The sequence below is a fragment of the Tachyglossus aculeatus genome, chromosome 16 (assembly GCF_015852505.1).
Source record: "Tachyglossus aculeatus isolate mTacAcu1 chromosome 16, mTacAcu1.pri, whole genome shotgun sequence".
In the NCBI taxonomy this organism is placed as follows: Eukaryota; Metazoa; Chordata; class Mammalia; order Monotremata; family Tachyglossidae; genus Tachyglossus; species Tachyglossus aculeatus.
The window spans coordinates 45,688,532-45,710,348 of NC_052081.1; the positions used below are offsets into that span (position 1 = coordinate 45,688,532).

General features: G+C 50.2%; 1 protein-coding gene across 1 annotated transcript in view; it reads left to right on the forward strand.

Annotated features, from left to right (window-relative positions):
- MFSD2A (major facilitator superfamily domain containing 2A) overlaps positions 1-21,817 on the forward strand; it is a 44,629-nt gene that overhangs the window by 12,563 nt on the left and 10,249 nt on the right. The window contains exons 4-9 of the mRNA XM_038757881.1: positions 14,120-14,243; positions 15,574-15,652; positions 16,076-16,251; positions 19,021-19,111; positions 20,626-20,747; positions 21,373-21,456. Of these exons, the coding sequence (XP_038613809.1) occupies positions 14,120-14,243; positions 15,574-15,652; positions 16,076-16,251; positions 19,021-19,111; positions 20,626-20,747; positions 21,373-21,456 (676 nt within the window). The remainder of the gene's footprint in view (positions 1-14,119; positions 14,244-15,573; positions 15,653-16,075; positions 16,252-19,020; positions 19,112-20,625; positions 20,748-21,372; positions 21,457-21,817) is intronic.

Genomic DNA, 21,817 nt, shown 5'->3' on the forward strand with positions numbered 1-21,817 from the left:
AAAGTGGGGATGGAGAGTGTCAGCCCCGTGTGGGACAGGGACTGTGTCCAACCTGATTAATTTGTATTTACCACCAGGAGCTTACAGTCTAGAGGGGGAGACTCTAAAAGTTAGAGCCTGGGATTTGGAGTCAGAGGTCATGGGTTCAAATCCCGGCTCCGCCAATTGTCAGCTGTGTGACTTGGGGCAAGTCACTTCACTTCTCTGGGCCTCAGTTACCTCATCTGTAAAATGGGGATGAAGACTGTGAGCCCCCCCCGTGGGACAATCTGCTTACCTTGTAACCTCCCCAGTGCTTAGAACAGTGCTTTGCACATAGTAAGCGTTTAATAAATGACATTATTATTATTATTATTATTATTAAAACGTTACAATAGACTATCAACGCTCTTTCCCTAGCACTTACTACAGTGCTCTGCACAGAATAAGCGCTCAGCAAATACCTTAGAGAGACAGCATGGCTCAGTGGAAAGAGCACAGGCTTTGGAGTCAGAGGTCATGGGTGCAAATCCCGACTCTGCCAATTGTCAGCTGTGTGACTTTGGGCAAGTCACTTCACCTCTCTGGGCCTCAGTTCCCTCATCTGTAAAATGGGGATTAAAACTGTGAGCCCCCTGTGGGATGACCTGATCACCTTGTAACCCCCCCAGTGCTTAGAACAGTGCTTTGCACATAGTAAGTGCTTAATAAGTAAGTGGGAAGCAGCGTGGCTCAGTGGGAAGAGCCCGGGCTTTGGAGTCAGAGGTCATGGGTTCAAATCCCAGCTCCGCCGCTTGTCAGCTGTGTGACTTTGGGCAAGTCACTTCACTTCTCTGGGCCTCAGTTCCCTCATCTGTAAAATGGGGATTAAGACTGTGAGCCCCCCGTGGGACGACCTGATCACCTTGTAACCTCCCCAGCGCTTAGAATAGTGATTTGCACATAGTAAGCACTTAATAAATGCCATCATTATTATTATTATTACAAGTAAGAATATGCACATAAATGGAGCAGGGGTGGGGTGACTGAGTACTAAGTGCACGGGTGAGGTAGATTCCTACCCTCAAGGAGTTTACAATCTGTAATTTTGTAAATTTGTAAATTTGTTCAGGGCTGGGGCAGGTCTAGTATTATTATTATTATTATTCCTGTCCTCGAAGAACCTACTCAGTCAAGGATAGTCAACGCTTAGCACAGAGCGCTCTCCTAAATATTTGGGAGAGTACCACAGAAGACAAATACCCATTAGCCGCTCTCAGGGAGTTTGCAATCTAATGGGGAAGGCAGACAGATTTCCAGATCCTGGGAACGGGACGAGGGAGTCTAAAACCCAGTCAGCCGTATTTATTGAGCACTTGCGGGGTGCGGAACACTGTACTAAGTGCTTGAGAGGATACAATATAACAGACACGTTCTCGGCCCATAACGAGTTGACAGTCTAAAATCCCGCAGATGTGTCGGGGTGAAATTTCGGAATAAACTGAATGTGAAACTGAGTGGGCTTGGGACAAGTGGCAGAGTCAGGATTGGAACCCAAGTCCTCCTACTCTGAGGCGGGCACACTATGCACCAGGCCACGCTTCTTCTGAGCACTTATGTGATCCTGGGTGCGGAGCGTGACTTGCCCAAGGTCACACAGCGTGTATTAAACACTTGACAGGGTACAATAGAGTTGGGCAGACTCCAGTCCTGCCCTTGGGATGCTTAAGAAGCAGCGCGGCTCAGTGGAAAGAGCCCGGGCTTTGGAGTCGGAGGTCATGGGTTCAAATCCTGGCTCTGCCACTTAGCTGTATGACTTTGAGTCACTTCACTTCTCTGGGCCTCAGTTCCCTCATCTGTAAAATGGGGATGAAGACTGTGAGCCTCATGTGGGACAACCTGATCACCTTGTAACCTCCCCAGCACTTAGAACTTTTCATTCATTCAGTCGTATTTATTGAGCGCTTACTGTGTGCAGAGCACTGTACTAAGCGCTTGGGAAGTACAAGTTGGCAACATAGAACAGTGCTTTGCACCTAGCGCTTAATAAATGCTATTATTATTATTGTTATTATTACAGTCAAGTAGCTGTCAAGCGGAGGGTGGTTTTTGGTCTCCTGATCTCTCAAACTCGAAGGGTGCCCACTCAGCTCCGTGGGCTCTCCGGGAAGGTCTCTGCCCTTGGGAGTTTCTGGAATGTGTTAATTCCAAGGCTTTGGGGCTGGGAATTTCATTTCTTTGATTCCCCCGACTCCTGCCTCAGCAGGGGGGTTGGGTGGAAGCAGAGAAAACTCTCATTTCACAGCCAAGGATGAGATACTATTTTGTTTAATGATGGATCCTGCCATCCAGCCCTTCGTGAGCGGGGATGAGAAGCCTTACCCCCTACTCTCACCCCCATTTATTCAGTCAATCGTATTTATTAAGCGCTTACTGTGTGCAAAGCACTGTATTCATTCAGTCGTATTTATGGAGCGCTTACTGCGTGCAGAGCACTGTACTAAGCGCTTGGGAAGTCCAAGTTGGTAACATCTAGAGACGGTCCCTACCCAACGGCGGGCTCACAGTCTAGAAGGGGGAGACAGAGAACAAAACAAAACATATTAACAAAATAAAATAAATAGAATAAATATGTACAAATAAAATAGAGTAATAAATACACTGTAGACATATTAACAAAATAAAATAAATAGAATAAATATGTACAAATAAAATAGAGTAATGAATACACTGTAGACGTATTAACAAAATAAAATAAATAGAATAAATATGTACAAATAAAATAAATAGAGTAATAAACTGTAGTAAGCTTAGGACAGTCACATTCCCTGCCCACAACCCCCTGTACTGTACTAAGCGCTTGGGAAGTCCAAGTTGGCAACATCTAGAGACGGTCCCTACCCAACAGTGGGCTCACAGTCTAGAAGGGGGAGACAGACAACAAAACATATTAACAAAATAAAATAAATAGAATAAATATGCACAAATAAAATAAATAAAGTAATAAATTCAGTCTGAAGGGTTGTGGACGCGTGGCTTAGTGGAAAGAGCCCAGGCTTGGAAGTCAGAGGTCATGGGTTCTAATCCCGACTCCGCCACTTGTCAGCTGTGTGACTTTGGACAAGTCGCTCCACTTCTCTGGGCCTCAGTGACCTCATCTGTAAAATGGGGACGAAGACTGTGAGCCCCCCGTGGGACAACCTGATCACCTTGTATCTACCCCAGCGCTTAGAACAGTGCTTGGCGCGTCGTAAGTGCTTAACAAAGCTTAACAAGCGCTTAACAAAGTCTTCTAGACTGTGAGCCCACTGTGGAGACGCGTGGCTTAGTGGAAAGAGCCCGGGCTTGGAAGTCAGAGGTCATGGGTTCTAATCCCGACTCCGCCACTCATCAGCTGTGTGACTTTGGGCAAGTCGCTCCACTTCTCTGGGCCTCAGTGACCTCATCTGTAAAATGGGGACGAAGACTGTGAGCCCCCCGTGGGACAACCTGATCACCTTGCATCTACCCCAGCGCTTAGAACAGTGCTTGGCACGTCGTAAGTGCTTAACAAAGTCTTCTAGACCGTGAGCCCACTGTTGGGTAGGGACCGTCTCTAGATGTTGCCAACTTGGACTTCCCAAGCGCTTAGTCCAGTGCTCTGCATGCAGTAAGCGCTCAATAAATACAATTGAATGGATGAATGAATGAACAAATGCCATCATTTGGAGAAGCAGTGTGGCTCAGTGGAAAGAGCCCGGGCTTTGGAGTCAGAGGTCATGGGTTCAAACCCCGGCTCTGCCAACTGTCAGCTGGGTGACTTTGGGCAAGTCACTTCACTTCTCTGTGCTTCAGTGACCTCATCTGTAAAACGGGGATGAAGACTGTGAGCCCCCGCGTGGGACAGCCTCATTACCTTGTAACCTCCCCAGCGCTTAGAACAGTGCTTTGCACATAGTAAGCGCTTAATAAATGCCATTATTATCATTTGTGATGGCTGTGAGCCCCACGTGGGACAATCTGATCACCTTGTATCCCCCCAGTGCTTAGAACAGTGCTTGGCACGTAGTAAGCGCTTAACAAATGCCATCATTATTATTATTATCATTATTATTATGTGGAGGGAGCTGCTTTATTCTTATGGTTTTTTGTTTTTGTGATTTTTCTGGGTGATTGTTCACCCAATTCCACAGGCTGGAGTCAGGGTGGAGGGGGTGGGAGAGGGAATGGGGTGGAGCTGGCACTGCCCCTGCCCCAGGGGAGGGGAAGGGGTGTGTTTTGGTCACGCGGGCCCGCCTGGTGCCCACCGCCCCCTCTTCCTGGCACAGCTGGGTTGAGTCAGGCCAAGCCGGCCGAGGTTACTATGAGTCAAACCTGTGCCAGGCCCCAAGAGCCCGTGGCTGACTTAATTATTCATTCATTCAATCGTATTTATTGAGCGCTTACTGTGTGCAGGGCACCGTGCTAATAATAATAATGGCATTTGTTAAGCGCTTACTACGTGCAAAGCACTGTTCTAAGCGCGGGGGGGATACAGTGTGACCAAGTTGTCCCACGTAGGGCTCACAGTCTTGATCCCCATTTTTCCAGATGAGGTCACTGAGGCTCAGAGAAGTGAAGTGACTTGCCCAAGGTCACACAGTAAACTTGTGGTGGAGCTGGGATTCGAACCCACGACCTCTGACTGCAAAGCCCGGGCTTTTCCCACTGAGCCACGCTGCTTCTCGAAGCGCTTGGGAGAGGACAGTATGACCATAAGCAGAAACATGGAGAAGCAGCGTGGCTCGGTGGAAAGAGCCCGGGTTTGCAGTCAGGGGTCGTGGGTTCTGATCCCGGCTCTGCCACTCAACAGCTGTGTGACTTTGGGTCAGTCATTTATAATAATAATAATAATAATAATAATAATAATAATAATAATAATAACGATGACATTTATTATTAATAATAATGGGGGAATTTATTAAGCGCTTACTATGTGCAAAGCACTGTTCTAAGCGCTGGGGAGGTTACAAGGGGATCAGGTTGTCCCACAGGGGGCTCGCAGTCTTCATCCCCCTTTGACAGATGAGGGAACTGAGGCCCAGAGAAGAGACTTGCCCAAAGTCACACAGCTGACAGTTGGCGGAGCCGGAATTTGAACCCATGACCTCCGACTCCAAAGCCCGGGCTCTTTCCACTGAGCCACGCTGCTTCTCCAAGTCACTTCACTTCTCTGGGCCTCAGTTCCTTCATCTGTAAAATGGGGATGAAGACTGTGAGCCCCACGTGGGACAACCTGATCACCTTGTATACTCCCCAGTGCTTAGAACAGTGCTTGGCACATAGTAAGCGCATAATAAATGTCATTGTTATTATACACTTCTCTGTGCCTCAGTGACCTCATCTGTAAAATGGGGATGAAGACTGTGAGCCCCACGTGGGACAACCTGATCACCTTGTATAATCCCCAGCGCTTAGAACAGTGCTTGGCACATAGTAAGCAATCAACAAATGCCATCATTATTATTATTATTATTATTATTATTCTCTGCCCACAACCAGTCGAGGAGATGACCTACATTAAAGTTTGTGCATGTGCATCTGGGTGACGATGACTCTTTCCCCGCTTCAAAGGTTTATTGAAGGCACATCTTCCAGAGGCTTTCCGTTCATTCAGTCAGATTTATTGAGCACTTGCTATGTGCAAAGCACTGTTCTAAGCACTTGGGAGCGTGGCTCAGTGGAAAGAGCACGGGCTTTGGAGTCAGAGGTCATGGGTTTGAATCCCGGCTCCACCAATTGTCAGCTGTGTGACTTTGGGCAAGTCACTTAATTTCTCTGTGCCTCAGTTACCTCATCTGGAAAACGGGGATTAAGACTGTGAGCCCCATGTGGGAAAACCTGATCACCTTGTAACCTCCCCAGCGCTTAGAACAGTGCTTTGCACATAGTAAGCGCTTAATAAATGCCATTATTATTATTATTATTATTACAGTGTAACAGACACATTCCCCGCCCACAATGAGCTTCCCTGACTAAGCCTTCCTTTCCTCTTCTCCCACTCCCTCCTTCATCGCCCTGACTTGCTCCCTTCATTCATCTCCCCCTCCCAGCCCCACGGCATTCATTCCTTCATTCAGTCCTATTTACTGAGCGCTTATCGAATGCAAAGCACTGTACTAAGCACTTGGGAGAGGCCAACATAACCACAGGCACATTCCTGCCCACAGTGAGCTCACAGCCTGTTTAATTGTTTTGATGCCTGTCTCCCCCTTCTAGACTATGAGCCCGTTGTGGGCAGGGATTGTCTCTCTTTGTTGCTGAATTGTACTTTCCAAACGCTTAGTACAGTGTCCTACTGTACTGTTCTACTCCCCCTCTCCATCCCCCCCCCCCGCCTTACCTCCTTCCCTTCCCCACAGAACCTGTATATATGTTTGTATGTATTTATTACTCTATTTATTTTACTTGTGCATATTTATTCTGTTTATTTTATTCTGTTAATATGTTTTGTTTTGTTCTCTGTTTCCCCCTTCTAAACTGTGAGCTCACTGTTGGGTGGGGACCGTCTCTATATGTTGCCAACTTGTACTTCCCAAGCGCTTAGTACAGTGCTCTGCACACAGTAAGCGCTCAATAAATACGATTGATTGTTCTGCACACAGTAAGTGCTCAATGAATGCAATTGAATTGTGTGACCTTGGGCAAGTCACTTAACTTCTCTGAGCCTCAGTTCCCTCATCTGGAAAATGGGGATTAAGACTGTGAGCCCCCAGTGGGACAACCTGATCGCCTTGTATCCCCGCCAGGGCTTAGAACAGTGCTTTGCACATAGTAAGCGCTTAACAAATGCCATCATTATTAATTGAATGAATGAATGTCCCTATCTGTAATTTGTTCATATTAATGTCAGTCTTCCCTTATAGACTCTAAGCTCGTTGTGAGCAGGGAATAATAATAATAATAATAATGGCATTTATTAAGCACTTACTATGTGCAAAGCACTGTTCTAAGCACTGGGGAGTTTACAAGGAGATCAGGTGGTCCCACAGGGGGCTCACAGTCTTAATCCCCATTTTCCAGATATGAGGAAACTGAGGCACAGAGAAGTGAAGTGACTTGCCCAAAGGCACACTGTTCATACCCTTTCAAGCGCTTAGAGAAGCAGCGAGGCTCAGTGGAAAAAGCATGGGCTTTGGAGTCAGAGGTCATGGGTTCAAATCCCGGGTCTGCCACTTGTCAGCTGTGTGACTTTGGGCAAGTCACTTGACCTCTCTGTGCTTCAGTTACCTCATCTGGAAAAATGGGGATTAATAATAATAATAATAATAATAATAATGGCATTTATTAAGTGCTCATATGTGCAAAGCACTGTTCTAATCAATCAATCAATCGTATTTATTGAGCGCTTACTGTGTGCAGAGCACTGTACTAAGTGCTTGGGAAGTACAAGTTGGCAGTATATAGAGACGGTCCCTACCCAACAGTGGGCTCACAGTCTAAAAGGGGGAGACAGAGAACAAAACCAAACATACTAACAAAATAAAATAAATAGAATAGATATGCACAAATAGAGTAATAAATATGTACAAACATATATACAGGTGCTGTGGGGAAGGGAAGGAGGTAAGATGGGGAGGATGGAGAGCACTGATTAAGACCGTGAGCCCCCCGTGGGACAACCTGATCACCTTGTAACCTCCCCAGCGCTTATTAATGGCTTAATAAATGCCGTTATTTAAAAAAAGCGCTTAGTGCAGTGCTCAGTACTCGGTGAGCACTCGGTAGACATGATTGACTGACTGACTTGCCCGGTGACATGTGTGCTTACGCATATGTGCCTTGATGACAGCGTCTTTCCGATGGGAGTGTCCACTCTCCCCCGTTCCCCACCCAGGGGGAGGGCAGTACCACACCCCTCCCTCGTGGCTGATGATAGAAGCAGCGTGGCTCAGTGGAAAGAGCGCAGGCTTTGGAGTCAGAGGTCATGGGTTCAAATCCTGGCTCTGCCAATTGTCGGCTGGGTGACTTTGGGCAAGTCACTTCACTTCTCTGGGCCTCAGTTCCCTCATCTGGAAAATGGGGATGAAGACTGGGAGCCCCACGTGGGACAACCTGATCACCTTGTAACCTCCCCGGCGCTTAGAAAAGTGTTTTGCACGTAGTAAGCGCTTAATAAATGCCATCATTATTATTATTATTATTATCCGGAGGAGGCGGCTGCTGGATTTTCTCTGGGTGGCGTCATACTCCCTTGAAGGAATGGAAAACTTTCCCGAGTCCTGCCCCCGCCCGCCTGGTTTCTTGTTGGGGTTGCCGGGATCCCAGAGTTACCAGGAAGCAGGCATGAGCTGGGTGGAGAGGGGGAATCAGTCCATCAATCAATAGTAGCTCCTGAACGTATTATCCATCAATCAATCAACCAATCAGTAGTATCTCCTGAACGTATCGATTGAGGTTGTCGAGAGGCAGCACGGCATAGTGGATAGAACCCGGGCCCGGGAGTAGGAAGGACTGTGAGCCCACTGTTGGGTAGGGACCGTCTCTATATGTTGCCATCTTGTACTTCCCAAGCGCTTAGTCCAGTGCTCTGCACACAGTAAGCGCTCAAGAAATAGGATTGATTGATTGATTGACCTGGATTCTAACCTCAACTCCGCCCCGGGTCTGCCCTGTGACCTTTGGCAAGTCAAGCGACTTCTCTGGGCCTCAGTTTCCTCATCTGGAAACAGATGAGGCTTCAGATGGTGAATCCCACGTGGGACAGGGAGCGGGTCCAACCTGATTTGCCTGTATCTACCCCAGCGCTGAGAACGATGCCTGGCACTTAATAAGCGCTCCTTCTAGACTGTGAGCCCGCTGTTGGGTAGGGACCGTCTCTATATGTCGCCAACTTGGACTTCCCAAGCGCTTAGTCCAGTGCTCTGCACTCAGTAAGCGCTCAATAAATACGATTGATTGATTGAAAAAATACCAGAAAAAAGAGCATTTACTCTGTGCGGAGCACTGTACCAAGGGAAGGGAAGGGAGCTCATGAGAAGCAGCATGGCTCAGTGGAAAAAGCATGGTCTTTGGAGTCAGAGGTCATGGGTTCAAACCCCAACTCCGCCAATTGTCAGCTGTATGACTTTGGGCAAGTCACTTAACTTCTCTGTGCCTCAGTTCCCTCATCTGTAAAGTGGGGATTAAGACTGTGAGCCCCCCGTGGGACAACCTGATCACCTCGTAACCTCCCCAGCACTTAGAACAGTGCTTTGCACATAGTAAGCGCTTAATAAATGCCATCATTAAAGAGAGTCTCCCACCACCAAGAGCAAACAGTAAGGGCACCGTCTCCGTCCCCCCACCACCCCCAGGCTTGGGGCCCTGCGACCAGTGGGTTGCTATAGCTAAGAGCTATATCTTTTTGGGGGTGACCATTAGGTACCACCCCTCCTGCCTCCATTGGGGGTGACCATTAGGTAATTATAATAATAATAATAGCATTTATTAAGCACTTACTATGTGCAAAGCACTGTTCTAAGTGTTGGGAAGGTTACAAGGTGATCAGGCTGTCCCACGGGGGGCTCACAGTCTTAATCCCCATTTTACAGATGAGGTAACTGAGGCCCACCACCCCCAGGCTTGGGGCCCTGCGACCAATGGGTTGCTATAGCTAAGAGCTATACCTTTTTGGGGGTGACCATTAGGTACCACCCCCCATCCTCCATTGGGGGTGACCATTAGGTAATAATAATAATAATGGCATTTATTAAGCGCTTACTATGTGCAAAGCACTGTTCTAAGTGCTGGGGAGGATGCAAGGTGATCAGGTTGTCCCACATGGGGCTCACAGTCTTCATCCCCATTTTCCAGATGAGGTAACTGAGGCCCAGAGAAGTGAAGTGACTTTCCCAAAGTCACACAGCTGGCAATTGGCAGAGCTGGGATTTGAACCCCTGACTTCTGACTCCAAAGCCTGGGCTCTTTCCACTGAGCCACGAGGTACCACCCCCGCCCTCCTCCATTGAGCCAAGAGAAGCAGCGTGGCTCATTGGAAAAGAGCCTGGGCTTTGGAGTCAGAGGTCATGGGTTCAAATCCAGGCTCCACCAACTGTCAGCTGTGTGACTTTGGGCAAGTCACTTCACTTCTCTGGGCCTCAGTGACCTCATCTGGAAAATGGGGATTAAGACTGTGAGCCCCCCGTGGGACAATCTGATCACCTTGTAACCTCCCCAGCGCTTAGAACAGTGCTTTGCACATAGTAAGCGCTTAATAAAATGCCATTATTATTATGATTATCACAGTGCTTAGCACATAGCAAGTGCTTAAATACCACCATTATTATTATTGTTATATTGTATTCTCCCAAGGTTTGGAAAGGGTCAGCTGGTCTGTTTTCCCCGCATCCTTTTCAGTTCTGGCTCTGTTGGTCGGCTCCGGTGTCCCCGTGTCCTTCAGAAGACCAGGGCTCCTAAACCGAGGACTAATTGTAAGGGTCAGTTGGCTAGTATCCGATCTTTTAGACTGTGAGCCCACTGTTGGGTAGGGACTGTCTCTATATGTTGCCAACTTGTACTTCCCAAGCGCTTAGTCCAGTGCTCTGCAGACAGTAAGCGCTCAATAAATATGATTGATTGATTGGCTTTGGCACACAGAATGTGGGAGCCCAGTTTGGAGGGGAGGCGGAGAGTGTGGGGTGGGTACGTTTGCGTCGTCCTGCTCTCCATCCTCCAACCTTGACTCCTCTCCCTGTCCCTACTCCTGAAGTTCTGGGCCACCAATCAATCAATCAATCCATCGTATTTATTGAGCGCTTACTGTGGGCAGAGCACTGGACTAAGCGCTTGGGAAGTCCAAGTTGGCAACATCTAGAGACGGTCCCTACCCAACAGTGGGCTCACAGTCTAAAAGACTGTAAAAGTCTAAAAGACCAGGGAGGCGAACCTCTGGAATTTATTTTAAAATCCGCCTTTCCCACTAGAGAGGAAGCTCCTTGGCAGGGATAATGTCCACCTCCCGTATTATACTCTCCCGAGGGCGCTTAGAGCACTGCCCTGCCCAAAGTAAACACTCACTCCCCTTGGGAGGAGAAAGTTCTTTCATTCGTTCATTCAGTCATATTGATTGAGCACTTACGGTGTGCCGAGCACTGTACTAAGCACCATCCTGCAGCAAAATAGAGACAATCCCTTCCCAACAACGGGCTCACCGTCTAGAAGTGTATTCTGGAAGTTTAGCTTTGTAATCCCTTCTCCCTCCTGGAATCCTGTGGAAGGGCAGGGGCCTTCTCAACCCCAAGATGGTCACTATAATTACACTGCCAGGACTCAACTCTCCTCCATCTTCTTTCCCAAAGCCCAGTCAGTGGTCTTTACTGAGGGGAAAAACAGTAGAGAATCAATCAATCAATCCATCGTATTTACTGAGCGCTTACTGTGTGCAGAGCACTGGACTAAGCGCTTGGGAAGTACAAGTCGGCAACACATAGAGACAGTCCCTACCCAACAGCGGGCTCGCAGTCTAGAACGGGGAGACAGAGAACAAAACCAAACATACTAATATAATAAAATAAGTAGAATAGATATGTACAAGTAAGATAAATAGAGTAATAAATATGTACAAACATATATACATATATACAGGTGCTGTGGGGAAGGGAAGGAGGTAAGATGGGGGGGATGGAGAGGGGGACGAGGGGGAGAGGAAGGAAGGGGCTCAGTCTGGGAAGGCCTCCTGGAGGAGGTGAGCTCTCAGTAGGGCCTTAGAGAAGAAGGCCCCGTGACAGAAAAAGGGAGGCGGGCAGCTGTCAGCCTCAGTCTACCCTTCTGGTGGACTTCCCTCCTCCGGCTCTACTGTTATCTCGCCCTCGCCATGTGGTTATTAAAGCTGTTGACTTTCTATCACTCTCTCCCTCCACGCCTCCCCAAGACTGTGAGCTTGCCATAGCCAGGGGATTGGTCCATCTGTGGTTGCATCGTCCCCTCCCAAGCACTTAGTACGGTGCCCTTCACCCAGTAGACGCTCAATAAATACGACTGAATGAACGGATGAACTTTGTTCAGCCCAGCTAGACTGTGAGCCCACTGTTGGGTAGGGACCGTCTCTATACGTTGCCAACTTGGACTTCCCAAGCACTTAGTACGGTGCTCTGCACCCAGTAAGCGCTCAATAAATATGACTGAATGAACGGATGAACTTTGTTCAGCCCAGCTAGACTGTGAGCCCACTGTTGGGTAGGGACCGTCTCTATATGTTGCCAACTTGGACTTCCCAAGCGCTTAGTACGGTGCTCTGCACCCAGTAAACACTCAATAAATACGACTGAATGAATGGATGAACTTTGTTCAGCCCAGCTAGACTGTGAGACCGCTGTTGGGTAGGGACCGTCTCTATATGTTGCCAACTTGGACTTCCCAAGCGCTTAGTACGGTGCTCTGCACACAGTAAGCGCTCAATAAATACGATTGATTGATTGATTGAGGCTCGTCCAAGCTCGTATCCCCTGGCCGTCTTCCCCAAAATTCCCTACACGCCTCCTGTGCCTGGAGTTTTCTCCGGGAGGGTGGGAGGGGAATTCCGGCTGAAAGGCTCCTGGGAACGGGACAGAGGGTGGGCTGAATCCTCGCCCTCTGCTTCCCTCGGACTCCCCCGGTCTGGGCCTTAGCATAGCTGTTGGAGATCCCCTTCCTCATCCGATCCTTTGATGCCTTGCTTCCCGTAAGGAGGGGATGATTACTGGGGCTGGTGGGGGGTGCGGGAGAAGAGAGGGAGTTGATCTCGGTCCATCCCCTCCTCTCCTGTGTCCCCCACATTCCCTCGTGTCCTGCCACCGGCTTTCTGTCCTACCAGATGTATCCGGTGGCCTCGGGGCTTTGAAACGAGGACCGGTCCCTGTTTTGGGAGTGGGTCCCCTGACCCTCAACAAGTCAACAGTCCAGACTGGGCACTGGGGGAAAGCTGGGAGGGCCAGGGAGCGTCTAGAGGAATCTCAAGATACCCTCCTTTGCCTTCAAGGAGCTTATAGTCCAATGGGGAAGGCGTGGAAACACGAACACATTTTTATCTGGTTCACTGTTGCGGTCCGTTCTTTCCAGCCTGGTTTCCCGCCACTCCTTTCCCCTCTTAATAATGAATAATTATGGTCTTTGTAAAGCATTAACTATGTGCCAGTCACTTTCCATAGGATTAGACACAGTCCTTGTCCCGTGTGGGGCTCACCGTCTCAATCCCCGTTTTACAAGATGAGCGAACTGAGGCAACGGAGAATAATAATATTAATAATAATAATAATAATAATAATAATGGCATTATTCAAGCACTTACTATGTGCAAGGCACTGTTCTAAGAGCTGGGGGTATACAAGATACAAGGTCAGGTTATCCCACAGGGGGCTCACAGTCTTCATCCCCATTTTACAGATGAGCTACCTGAGGCCCAGAGAAGTTAAGTGACTTGCCCAAAGTCACACAGCTGACAAGAGGCAGAGCCAGGATTCGAACCCATGACCTCTGACTCCAAAGTCCATGCTCTTTCCACTGAGCCAGGCTGCTTCTCTAAGTGAATTGAAGTGACTTGCCCAAGGTCACACAGCAGACAAGTGGCGGAGCCGGGATTAGAACCCATGACCTTCTGACTGTGCCATGCTGCTTCTCACCTCTTCTACCCTGACGGTGGAGAAGCAGCGTGGCTCAGTGGAAAGAGCCCGGGCTTTGGAGTCAGAGGTCATGGGTTCAAATCCCAGGTCTGCCAGTTTTTTTGGGTTTTTTGATGGCATTTGTTAAGCGCTTACTATGTGCAAAGCACTGTTCTAAGCGCTGGGGAGTTTACAAGGTGATCAGGTTGTCCCACTTGGGGCTAACAGTCTTCATCCCCATTTTACAGTTGTCAGCTGTATGACTTTGGGCGAGTCACTTGACTTCTCTGGGCCTCAGTTCCCTCATCTGTAAAATGGGGATGAAGACTGGGAGCCCCCCGTGGGACAATCTGATCACCTTGTAACCTCCCCAGCACTTAGAACAGTGCTTTGCACAGAGTAAGCCCTTAATAAATGCCATCGTTATTATTAAAATTCTCCTGAAGAATCAGGCCGAGCCCATTGCGGGCAGGGAATGTGTCTTTTATACTGTGCTGTCCCAAGCGCTTAGTACAGTGCTCTGTGCACCGTAAGCCCTCAATAAATGGAATTGATTGATTGTTTTTTTTGTCCCCACCCGCAATCAGGATCATCTTCTCCACCCCGTTCGCCATGATCACCTACTTCCTCATCTGGTTCGTGCCGGATTTCTCCACGGGGCAGGTGATTTGGTACCTCATCTTCTACTGCCTGTTCGAGACCCTGGTCACGGTGAGTCACGGTGGTCACGGTCAATAAATACGATTGATTGATTGATTGAGTCGGGGGCAGCAAGAGGAAAAAAATCAATTCTTCCTCCCGAACCGGGCCCTCTCGGCCTCCTCTGGGATGGGACCAGGAGACTCTGTCTCGGGGCTCGCAGGATTGGAGGGAGTCATTGTTAATAATGACAATTATCATCAATAATAACAGTGATGGCATTAAGCACTTACTTTGTGCCAGGCACTGTACTAAGCGCCAGGGTAGATACAAGCAAATTGGGTTAGACACAGTCCTGCTCACAGTCTTAGTCCCCAGTCCTCATAGAGAAGCAGCGTGGCTCAGTGGAAAGAGCCCGGGCTTTGGAGTCAGAGGCCGTGGGTTCAAATCCCAGCTCCGCCAACTGTCAGCTGGGTGACTTCGGGCAAGTCGCTTCGCTTCTCGGTGCCTCAGTTCCCTCATCTGTAAAATGGGGATGAAGACTGTGAGCCCCCGTGGGACAACCTGATCACCTTGTAACCTCCCCAGCGCTTAGAACAGTGCTTTGCACATAGTAAGCGCTTAATAAATGCCATCGTTGTTGTTACTATTTGACAGATGAGGTAACTGAGGCACAGAGAAGTGAAGTAACTTGCCCAAGCCCCCCGGCTGACTTGCCAGCTTGTACTTTCATCATCATCATCATCATCATCAGTCGTATTTATTGAGCGCTTACTGTGTGCAGAGCACTGTACTAAGCGCTTGGGAAGTACAAGTTGGGAACATATAGAGACCCAACAGTAACCCTACCCAACAGTGGGCTCACAGTCTACTTTCCAAGCGCTTAGTACAGTGCTCTGCACACAGTGAGTGCTCGATAAATACGACTGAGTGAATGAATGAATGAAGTGGCGGAGCTGGGGTTAGAATCCATGACCTTCTGATTCCCAGGCCCATGCTCTACCCACTATGCCATGCTGTACTGGAGTCTCCCAAGTACTTAGTACAGTGCTCCGCACACAATAAGCGCTCAGTAAATACGACCGAGTGAACGGATGAGTCGGCGGAGGCCCGAGCCTGCCCTGATTAGAGGCCTCCTGTGGCTCCCCTGGAATGGGTTTGCCCCTGACCCTCTCTCAGGGTACACCGGGCTTCCAGCGCTTAGAACAGTGCTTTGCACGTAGTAAGCGCTTAATAAATGCCATCATTATTATTATTATTCTTCCCAGGGTGCGTCGGGCTTCCAAGAAGGAAAGAGCGGGGACCTAGGGGGAGGAAGCTGGGCTCCCGGCCTCGGGATCCCCATTTCCCGCGGGCCTCGAGTGGGTTTCTGACGACTGAGCCCTCGGCTTTCCCTCCCCAGTGCTTCCACGTCCCGTACTCAGCCCTGACCATGTTCATCAGCACGGAGCAGAGCGAGCGAGACTCGGCCACCGCTTACCGTGAGCCCCTCCCCGCCGCCGGCGGTCAAAACCTCGCCCCGTCCCCTCCAACGCCGCCGCGGGGGTGCTGACCGCTTGCCGGCGGGGACGCCCGAAGTCGGGCGCTCAGACGTTGGGGTGGGAGGCGGTGTGTGAGTGTGTGTCCCCCACAGAGGAAACTCAACACCCCGTGATGGTGGCTTGTGAGCCAGGATGGGAGAAAATTGCGCTGTCCTTCCCACTTCCCCATCCTAAGGAAGTTCTGAGGTCTTTGCCAGGCGTCCTCTGACCCGCCGTGGGAGGGAGGGAGAGAGAGAGTCCGTATTAGCGGGCGGGAGGCAGTGAGAGACGATCTTGGAGCTGAGACATCCAATGGAGGGGACCCCCCTCTCTGCCCAGCCCCTGCAGCGGGGATGACCTCCTCTGTCCTCCCCGCTCTGCCAGGAATGACGGTGGAGGTGTTGGGCACCGTGCTGGGCACTGCCATCCAGGGGCAGATCGTGGGCCAGGTGGACACTCCCTGCCTCCCGAATACCATCCTCAACACCGTCAGTAGCAACACCTCGGGGGCCACGAAGGACGTGAACAGGACGCACGACTCCGGCTCGCTCACCAGCACGGTGGGTCCTGGCGGGGGGCGGAGGGTGGGGGGGGCTTTGGTCTACTTGGGCCTTGTATCTACCCCGGTGCTTAAAACGGTGCTTGGCACATAGTAAGTGCTTAACAAATACCAACATTATTATTATTAAGTTCCTCCACCCCAATTCAAGTCTGCCAATCCATAACTCTCGCCGTCATCAAAGCTCCTGGGAAGTCCTCTCCAGAGGCTTCCCGATAGGTTGTATCCTCTCCCCCTCTCCCCCTCGTCCCCCTCTCCATCCCCCATCTTACCTCCTTCCCTTCCCCACAGCACCTGTATATATGTATGTACATATTTATTACTCTATTTATTTTACTTGTACATATCTATTCTATTCATTTTATCTTGTTAATATGTTTGGTTTTGTTCTCTGTCTCCCCGTTCTAGACTGTGAGCCCACTGCTGGGTAGGGACTGTCTCTATATGTTGCCAACTTGTACTTCCCAAGCATTTAGTACAGTGCTCTGCACGCAGTAAGCGCTCAATAAATACGATTGATTGATTGATTGATTGGGCCCAGCCCTGGCTGACCCCCAGGGTGGTGGCCCGTTTCTAGACTGTGAGCCCGTTGTTGGGTAGGGACCGTCTCTATATGTTGCCGACTTGTACTTCCCAAGCGCTTAGTACAGTGCTCTGCACACAGTAAGTGCTCGATAAATATGATTGAATGAATGAATGAATGGGCCCAGGCCCTAATGGGACAGAAAACGCCCACGGGTGGGCACGGCCTGCCCAGGCCCAGGCCGTTTCCCGTGACCCCTTGGCAAGGCCCCGGCTGGAGGGCACGGCTGCCCCCACCACCCCCAGTGGGGGTCTTAACTTGAGAAGGATGAGCCGGAGGACCACCAGAGTCAAGTGTGGGGAAGGGAAGACTGCTGTGGACCGCTCTAGACTGTGAGCCGGCCGTTGGCTAGGGACCATCTCTATATGTTGCCAACTTGGACTTCCCAAGCTCTTAGTACAGTGCTCTGCACACAGTAAGCGCTCAATAAATGCGATTGAGTGAATGAATGAATATGTTGCCAACTTGTACTTCCCAAGCGCTTAGTACAGTGCTCTGCACACAGTAAGCGCTCAATAAATGTGATTGATTGATTGATTGATTGAGAAGGATGAGCTGGAGGACCACCAGAGTCAAGTGTGGGGAAGGGAAGACCGCTGTGGACCGCTCTAGACTGTGAGCCCGCCGTTGGGTAGGGATCGTCTCTATATGTTGCCAACTTGGACTTCCCAAGCGCTTAGTACAGTGCTCTGCACACAGTAAGCTCTCAATAAATGAGATTGAATGAATGAATACGTTGCCAACTTGTACTTCCCAAGCACTTAGTACAGTGCTCTGCACACAGTAAGCGCTCAATAAATATGATTTAATGAATGAATGTGGAGTCGGGGGTGGTGTTGGAGGAGATGATGTGCCTGATCCTCCCTTTTCTGCACCACAGCTCTTATGTCCATATCGGTCATTTATTTATTTCTATTAATGTCCGTCTCCCCCGCTAGATTGTAAGCTCGTTGTGGGCAGGGAAAGTGATGGTTTATTGTTGTAACGTACTCTCCCAAGCGCTTAGTAATAATCATAATAATAATGGCATTTAGTAAGTGTTTACTATGAGAAGCAGCATGGCTCAATGGAAAGAGCCCGGGCTTTGGAGTCAGAGGTCATGGGTTCAAACCCCGGCTCCACCCATTGTCAGCTGTGTGACTCTGGACAAGTCACTTAACTTCTCTGTGCCTCAGTTACTTCATCTGTAAAACAGGTATTAAGACTGTGAGCCCCACATGGGACAACCTGATCACCTTGTAACCTCCCCAGCGCTTAGAACAGTGCTTTGCACATAGAAAGTGCTGAATAAATGTGCTTAGAACAGTGCTTTGCACATAGTAAGTGCTTAATAAATGCCATAAAAAAAGCACTATTCTCTGTGTACAGAAGCAGCATGGCTCAGTGGAAAGAGTCCGGGCTTTGGAGTCAGAGGTTGTGGGTTCAAATCCTTGCTCTGCCAACTGTCAGCTGTGTGACTTTGGGCAAGTCACTTCACTTCTCTGGGCCTCAGTTACCTCATCTGGAAAACGGGGATTAAAATTGTGTGAGCTCCCCGCCATGGGACAAGCTAATCACCTTGTAACCTCCCCGGCGCTTAGAACAGTGCTTGGCACACAGTAAGCGCTTAACAAGTGCCAACATTATTATTAGTCAATCAATCAATCGTATTTATTGAGCACTTACTGTGTGCAGAGCACTGTACTAAGCACTTGGAAAGTACAAGTTGGCAACATATAGAGACAGTCCCTATTCATTCATTCATTCATTCAATCGTATTTATTGAGCGCTTACTGTGTGCAGAGCACTGTACTAAGCACTTGGGAAGTACAAGTTGGCAACATATAGAGACGGTCCCTATTCATTCACTCATTCAATCGTATTTATTGAGCGCTTACTGTGTGCAGAGCACTGGACTAAGCTCTTGGGAAGTCCAAGTTGGCAACATATAGAGACGGTCCCTACCCAACAGTGGGCTCACAGTCTAGAAGACTATGAAGTATTATTATTAGTATTAGTATTACTACAGAGAGTACACGAGTACAGTGCTCTGAGCATGGTAAGCGCTCAGATATGATCGACTGACTGGCTGATGGCTCGGGGAAGCAGGGAGAGATCTCTGAACTTGGGGTCCGCTGCCCTCGCTGACCCCCTGATGACCACTCCCTCTCCTCCCCGCCCCCCCAAAAATGTCCTTGCCTCCCACAGAAGAACGCGTACATGATCGCGGCCGGGGTCATCGTGGCTATCTACATCCTCTGCGCTGTCATCCTCTTTCTGGGCGTGAAGGAGCAGCGGGGTAAGGGCAAACCGAGAAGCGGCCAAGTGGATAGAGCCCTGGTCACCCCCCACTTGTCTGCTGGGTGATCTTGGACAAGTCACTTGGCTTCTCTGAGCCGCAGTTCCCTCATCTGGAAAGTGCGGTTTGAGACTGTGAGCCCCTCACGTGGACTGTGTCCCTCTTGCTTTGCTTGGATCCGCCCCGGCGCTTAGTACAGTGCCTGGCACATAGTAATAATAATAATAATAATAATAATAATAATAATAATAATAATAATTGCATTTGTTAAGCGCTTACTATGTGAAAAGCACCATTCTAAGCGCTGGGGGGGATACAAGGTGATCGAGTTGTCCCACATGGGGCTCACAGTCTTAATCCCCATTTTACAGATGAGGTAGCTAAGGCTCAGAGAAGTTAAGTGACTTGCCCAAGGTCACACAGCAGGCATGTGGCAGAGGCGGGATTCGAACCCATGACCTCTGACTCCAAAGCCCGTGCTTTTTCCACTGAGCCATGCTGCTTCTCTAAGCGCTGGACTTAAGTAAGCTTAAGTGGACTTGTTAGTAAGCGCTGAACAGATACCATCATGATTATTATTAGGGGTCTGGGGCGGAGTTGGGGCCGGGGGGATGTGGGTGGGCCCGGGGGAACCTGAGGTGGGAATGAGGGGCTGTGTGACTCGGTTTGACTGCCGCTACTGGAGTGCCAACAGGTGGAGGGGCACCCCAGTTTCCTCTGGGGAGAGGCTCCCCGCTCCCATGGGGACCCCGAGATCTTCCCCCCGGACCCTGCCCGTATGGAACATCAGGTGGCACAGAGCCGCCCTCCTTCCCCGCTCTCCTTGGGTGGCCACAGGCTCCTCACTGGAGGAGGGGTCCCCGCAGTCACCGAGGGGCCACTCCCGCCCTTTATAGCTGTTTTCCGGGGTCTCCAGAGCTTCCAGCAAGAGGGTGGAGATGGAGCCCCCCACTCTGGTCACACAGCTGGGCCCCTTGCATCCATCCCGACTCCTCATCGTGGCCCCTGACAGCGGAAGAGCCGGGGTCCAGGAGGGCAGCAGGAGGAGGCAGCAACGTTGTGGGGGTGGGAAGTGTCTCGAGGCCTGGGGGGGCTGAGACTTGGCCTCTCCGGCCCCTCAGAGGCCTGCTGCTCCCCCCCCCAACACGAGCGGGACGGGGCGGGGAGATGCTCCCAGAGGCGCAAACATCACCGGAGACAAAGAGGGAATCTGTCTCGCCTCTCCTAGCCCCACTCCCGTCCGGATGGGCGGATGCACACGGTCTCACTGACCAGCCACAAAGGGGCTTTCATGGAGGGGGAAGGGGGAAAAGGGGGGACCCAGAGTGGAAACCCAATAATGGTACCTCCCTGCCTCCGCCCCTCCTCAGGCCTGGGCCTTTGACCCCGTGGTGAGTGAGTGAGTGTGTGTGTTGGCAAGATTCCGGGGGTCTATCACGGTCAGGGTGGGCTAGGGAAATGGCGGGGGTGGGGGCAGCCTCCTCATCCTCTCCCTGTCCCCCCCAACCCCACAGAACCCTGTGACTCCCAGACGGACAAGCCCGTCTCCTTTTGGAAGGGGCTCAAACTGGTCATGAGCCACGGTCCCTACATCAAGCTGATTGCCGGCTTCCTCTTCACCTCCCTGGCCTTCATGGTGAGCAACCGGTGGGGAGGGGCCTCTAATAATAATAATAATAATAATAATAATAATAATAATAATGCGATGGCATTTATTAAGCGCTTACTATGTGCAAAGCACTGTTTTAAGCACTGGGGAAGTTACAAGGCGATCAGGTTGTCCCGCGCGGCGGGGAGGGGCCTCTAATAACAATAATAATACGATGGCATTTATTAAGCACTTACTATGTGCAAAGCACTGTTCTAAGCGCTGGGGAGGTTACAAGGCGATCAGGTTGTCCCGCGGGGGGGCTCACAGTCTTCATCCCCATTTGACAGATGGGGGGACTGAGGCCCAGAGAAGTGAAGTGACTTGCCCAGAGTCACCCAGCTGACAAGTGGCGGAGCCGGGATCTGAAGCCATGACCTCCGACTCCAAAGCCCGGGCTCTTTCCACTGAGCCTCGCTGCTTCTCTAGACTGTGAGCTCATCGTGGGCAGGGACGTGGCCGTTTGTTGTTCTATTGCGCTCTCCCAAGCGCTTAGTACGGTGTTCCGTACACAGCGAGCGGTCAATAAATCCGTTGAATGAATGAGGGGCCCCGCTGAGCCATCCCCCACCGTCCCCCCAAATTCTCCCTGTCCCGGCTTCTGTCTCTGCAGCTGGTGGAAGGGAATTTTGCCTTGTTCTGCACCTACACGCTGGGCTTCCGCAACGAGTTCCAGAATCTGCTCCTGGCCATCATGGTGCGTTCCCCCCGACAGCCTACATCTTTCCCCACAACCTTCCCCGTGGATGGAGTCGCGTGGGGGCTGGGAATGGAGGGAGGGATGACTGGGTGGGAAGGCCAGAGTGGGCAGGGCCTGGGGTAGGAGAACAGTGAGCTCTTTGTTCCTGGCTCCCGCCGCCCGGGACGAGGAGAAGAAAAGGCTGGCGGGGGGCTTTGTGTGTGTGATGGATGGGAGGGGGCACGGTTAGGGATCTTAGGATTTTTTTGGGGGTGTGTGTGAAGGATGGAGGGGGCGTGGTAAGGGAACACTGGGGTTAGAGTGAGGATAATAATAATAATGACGGCATTTGTTAAGCGCTTACTATGTACAAAGCGCT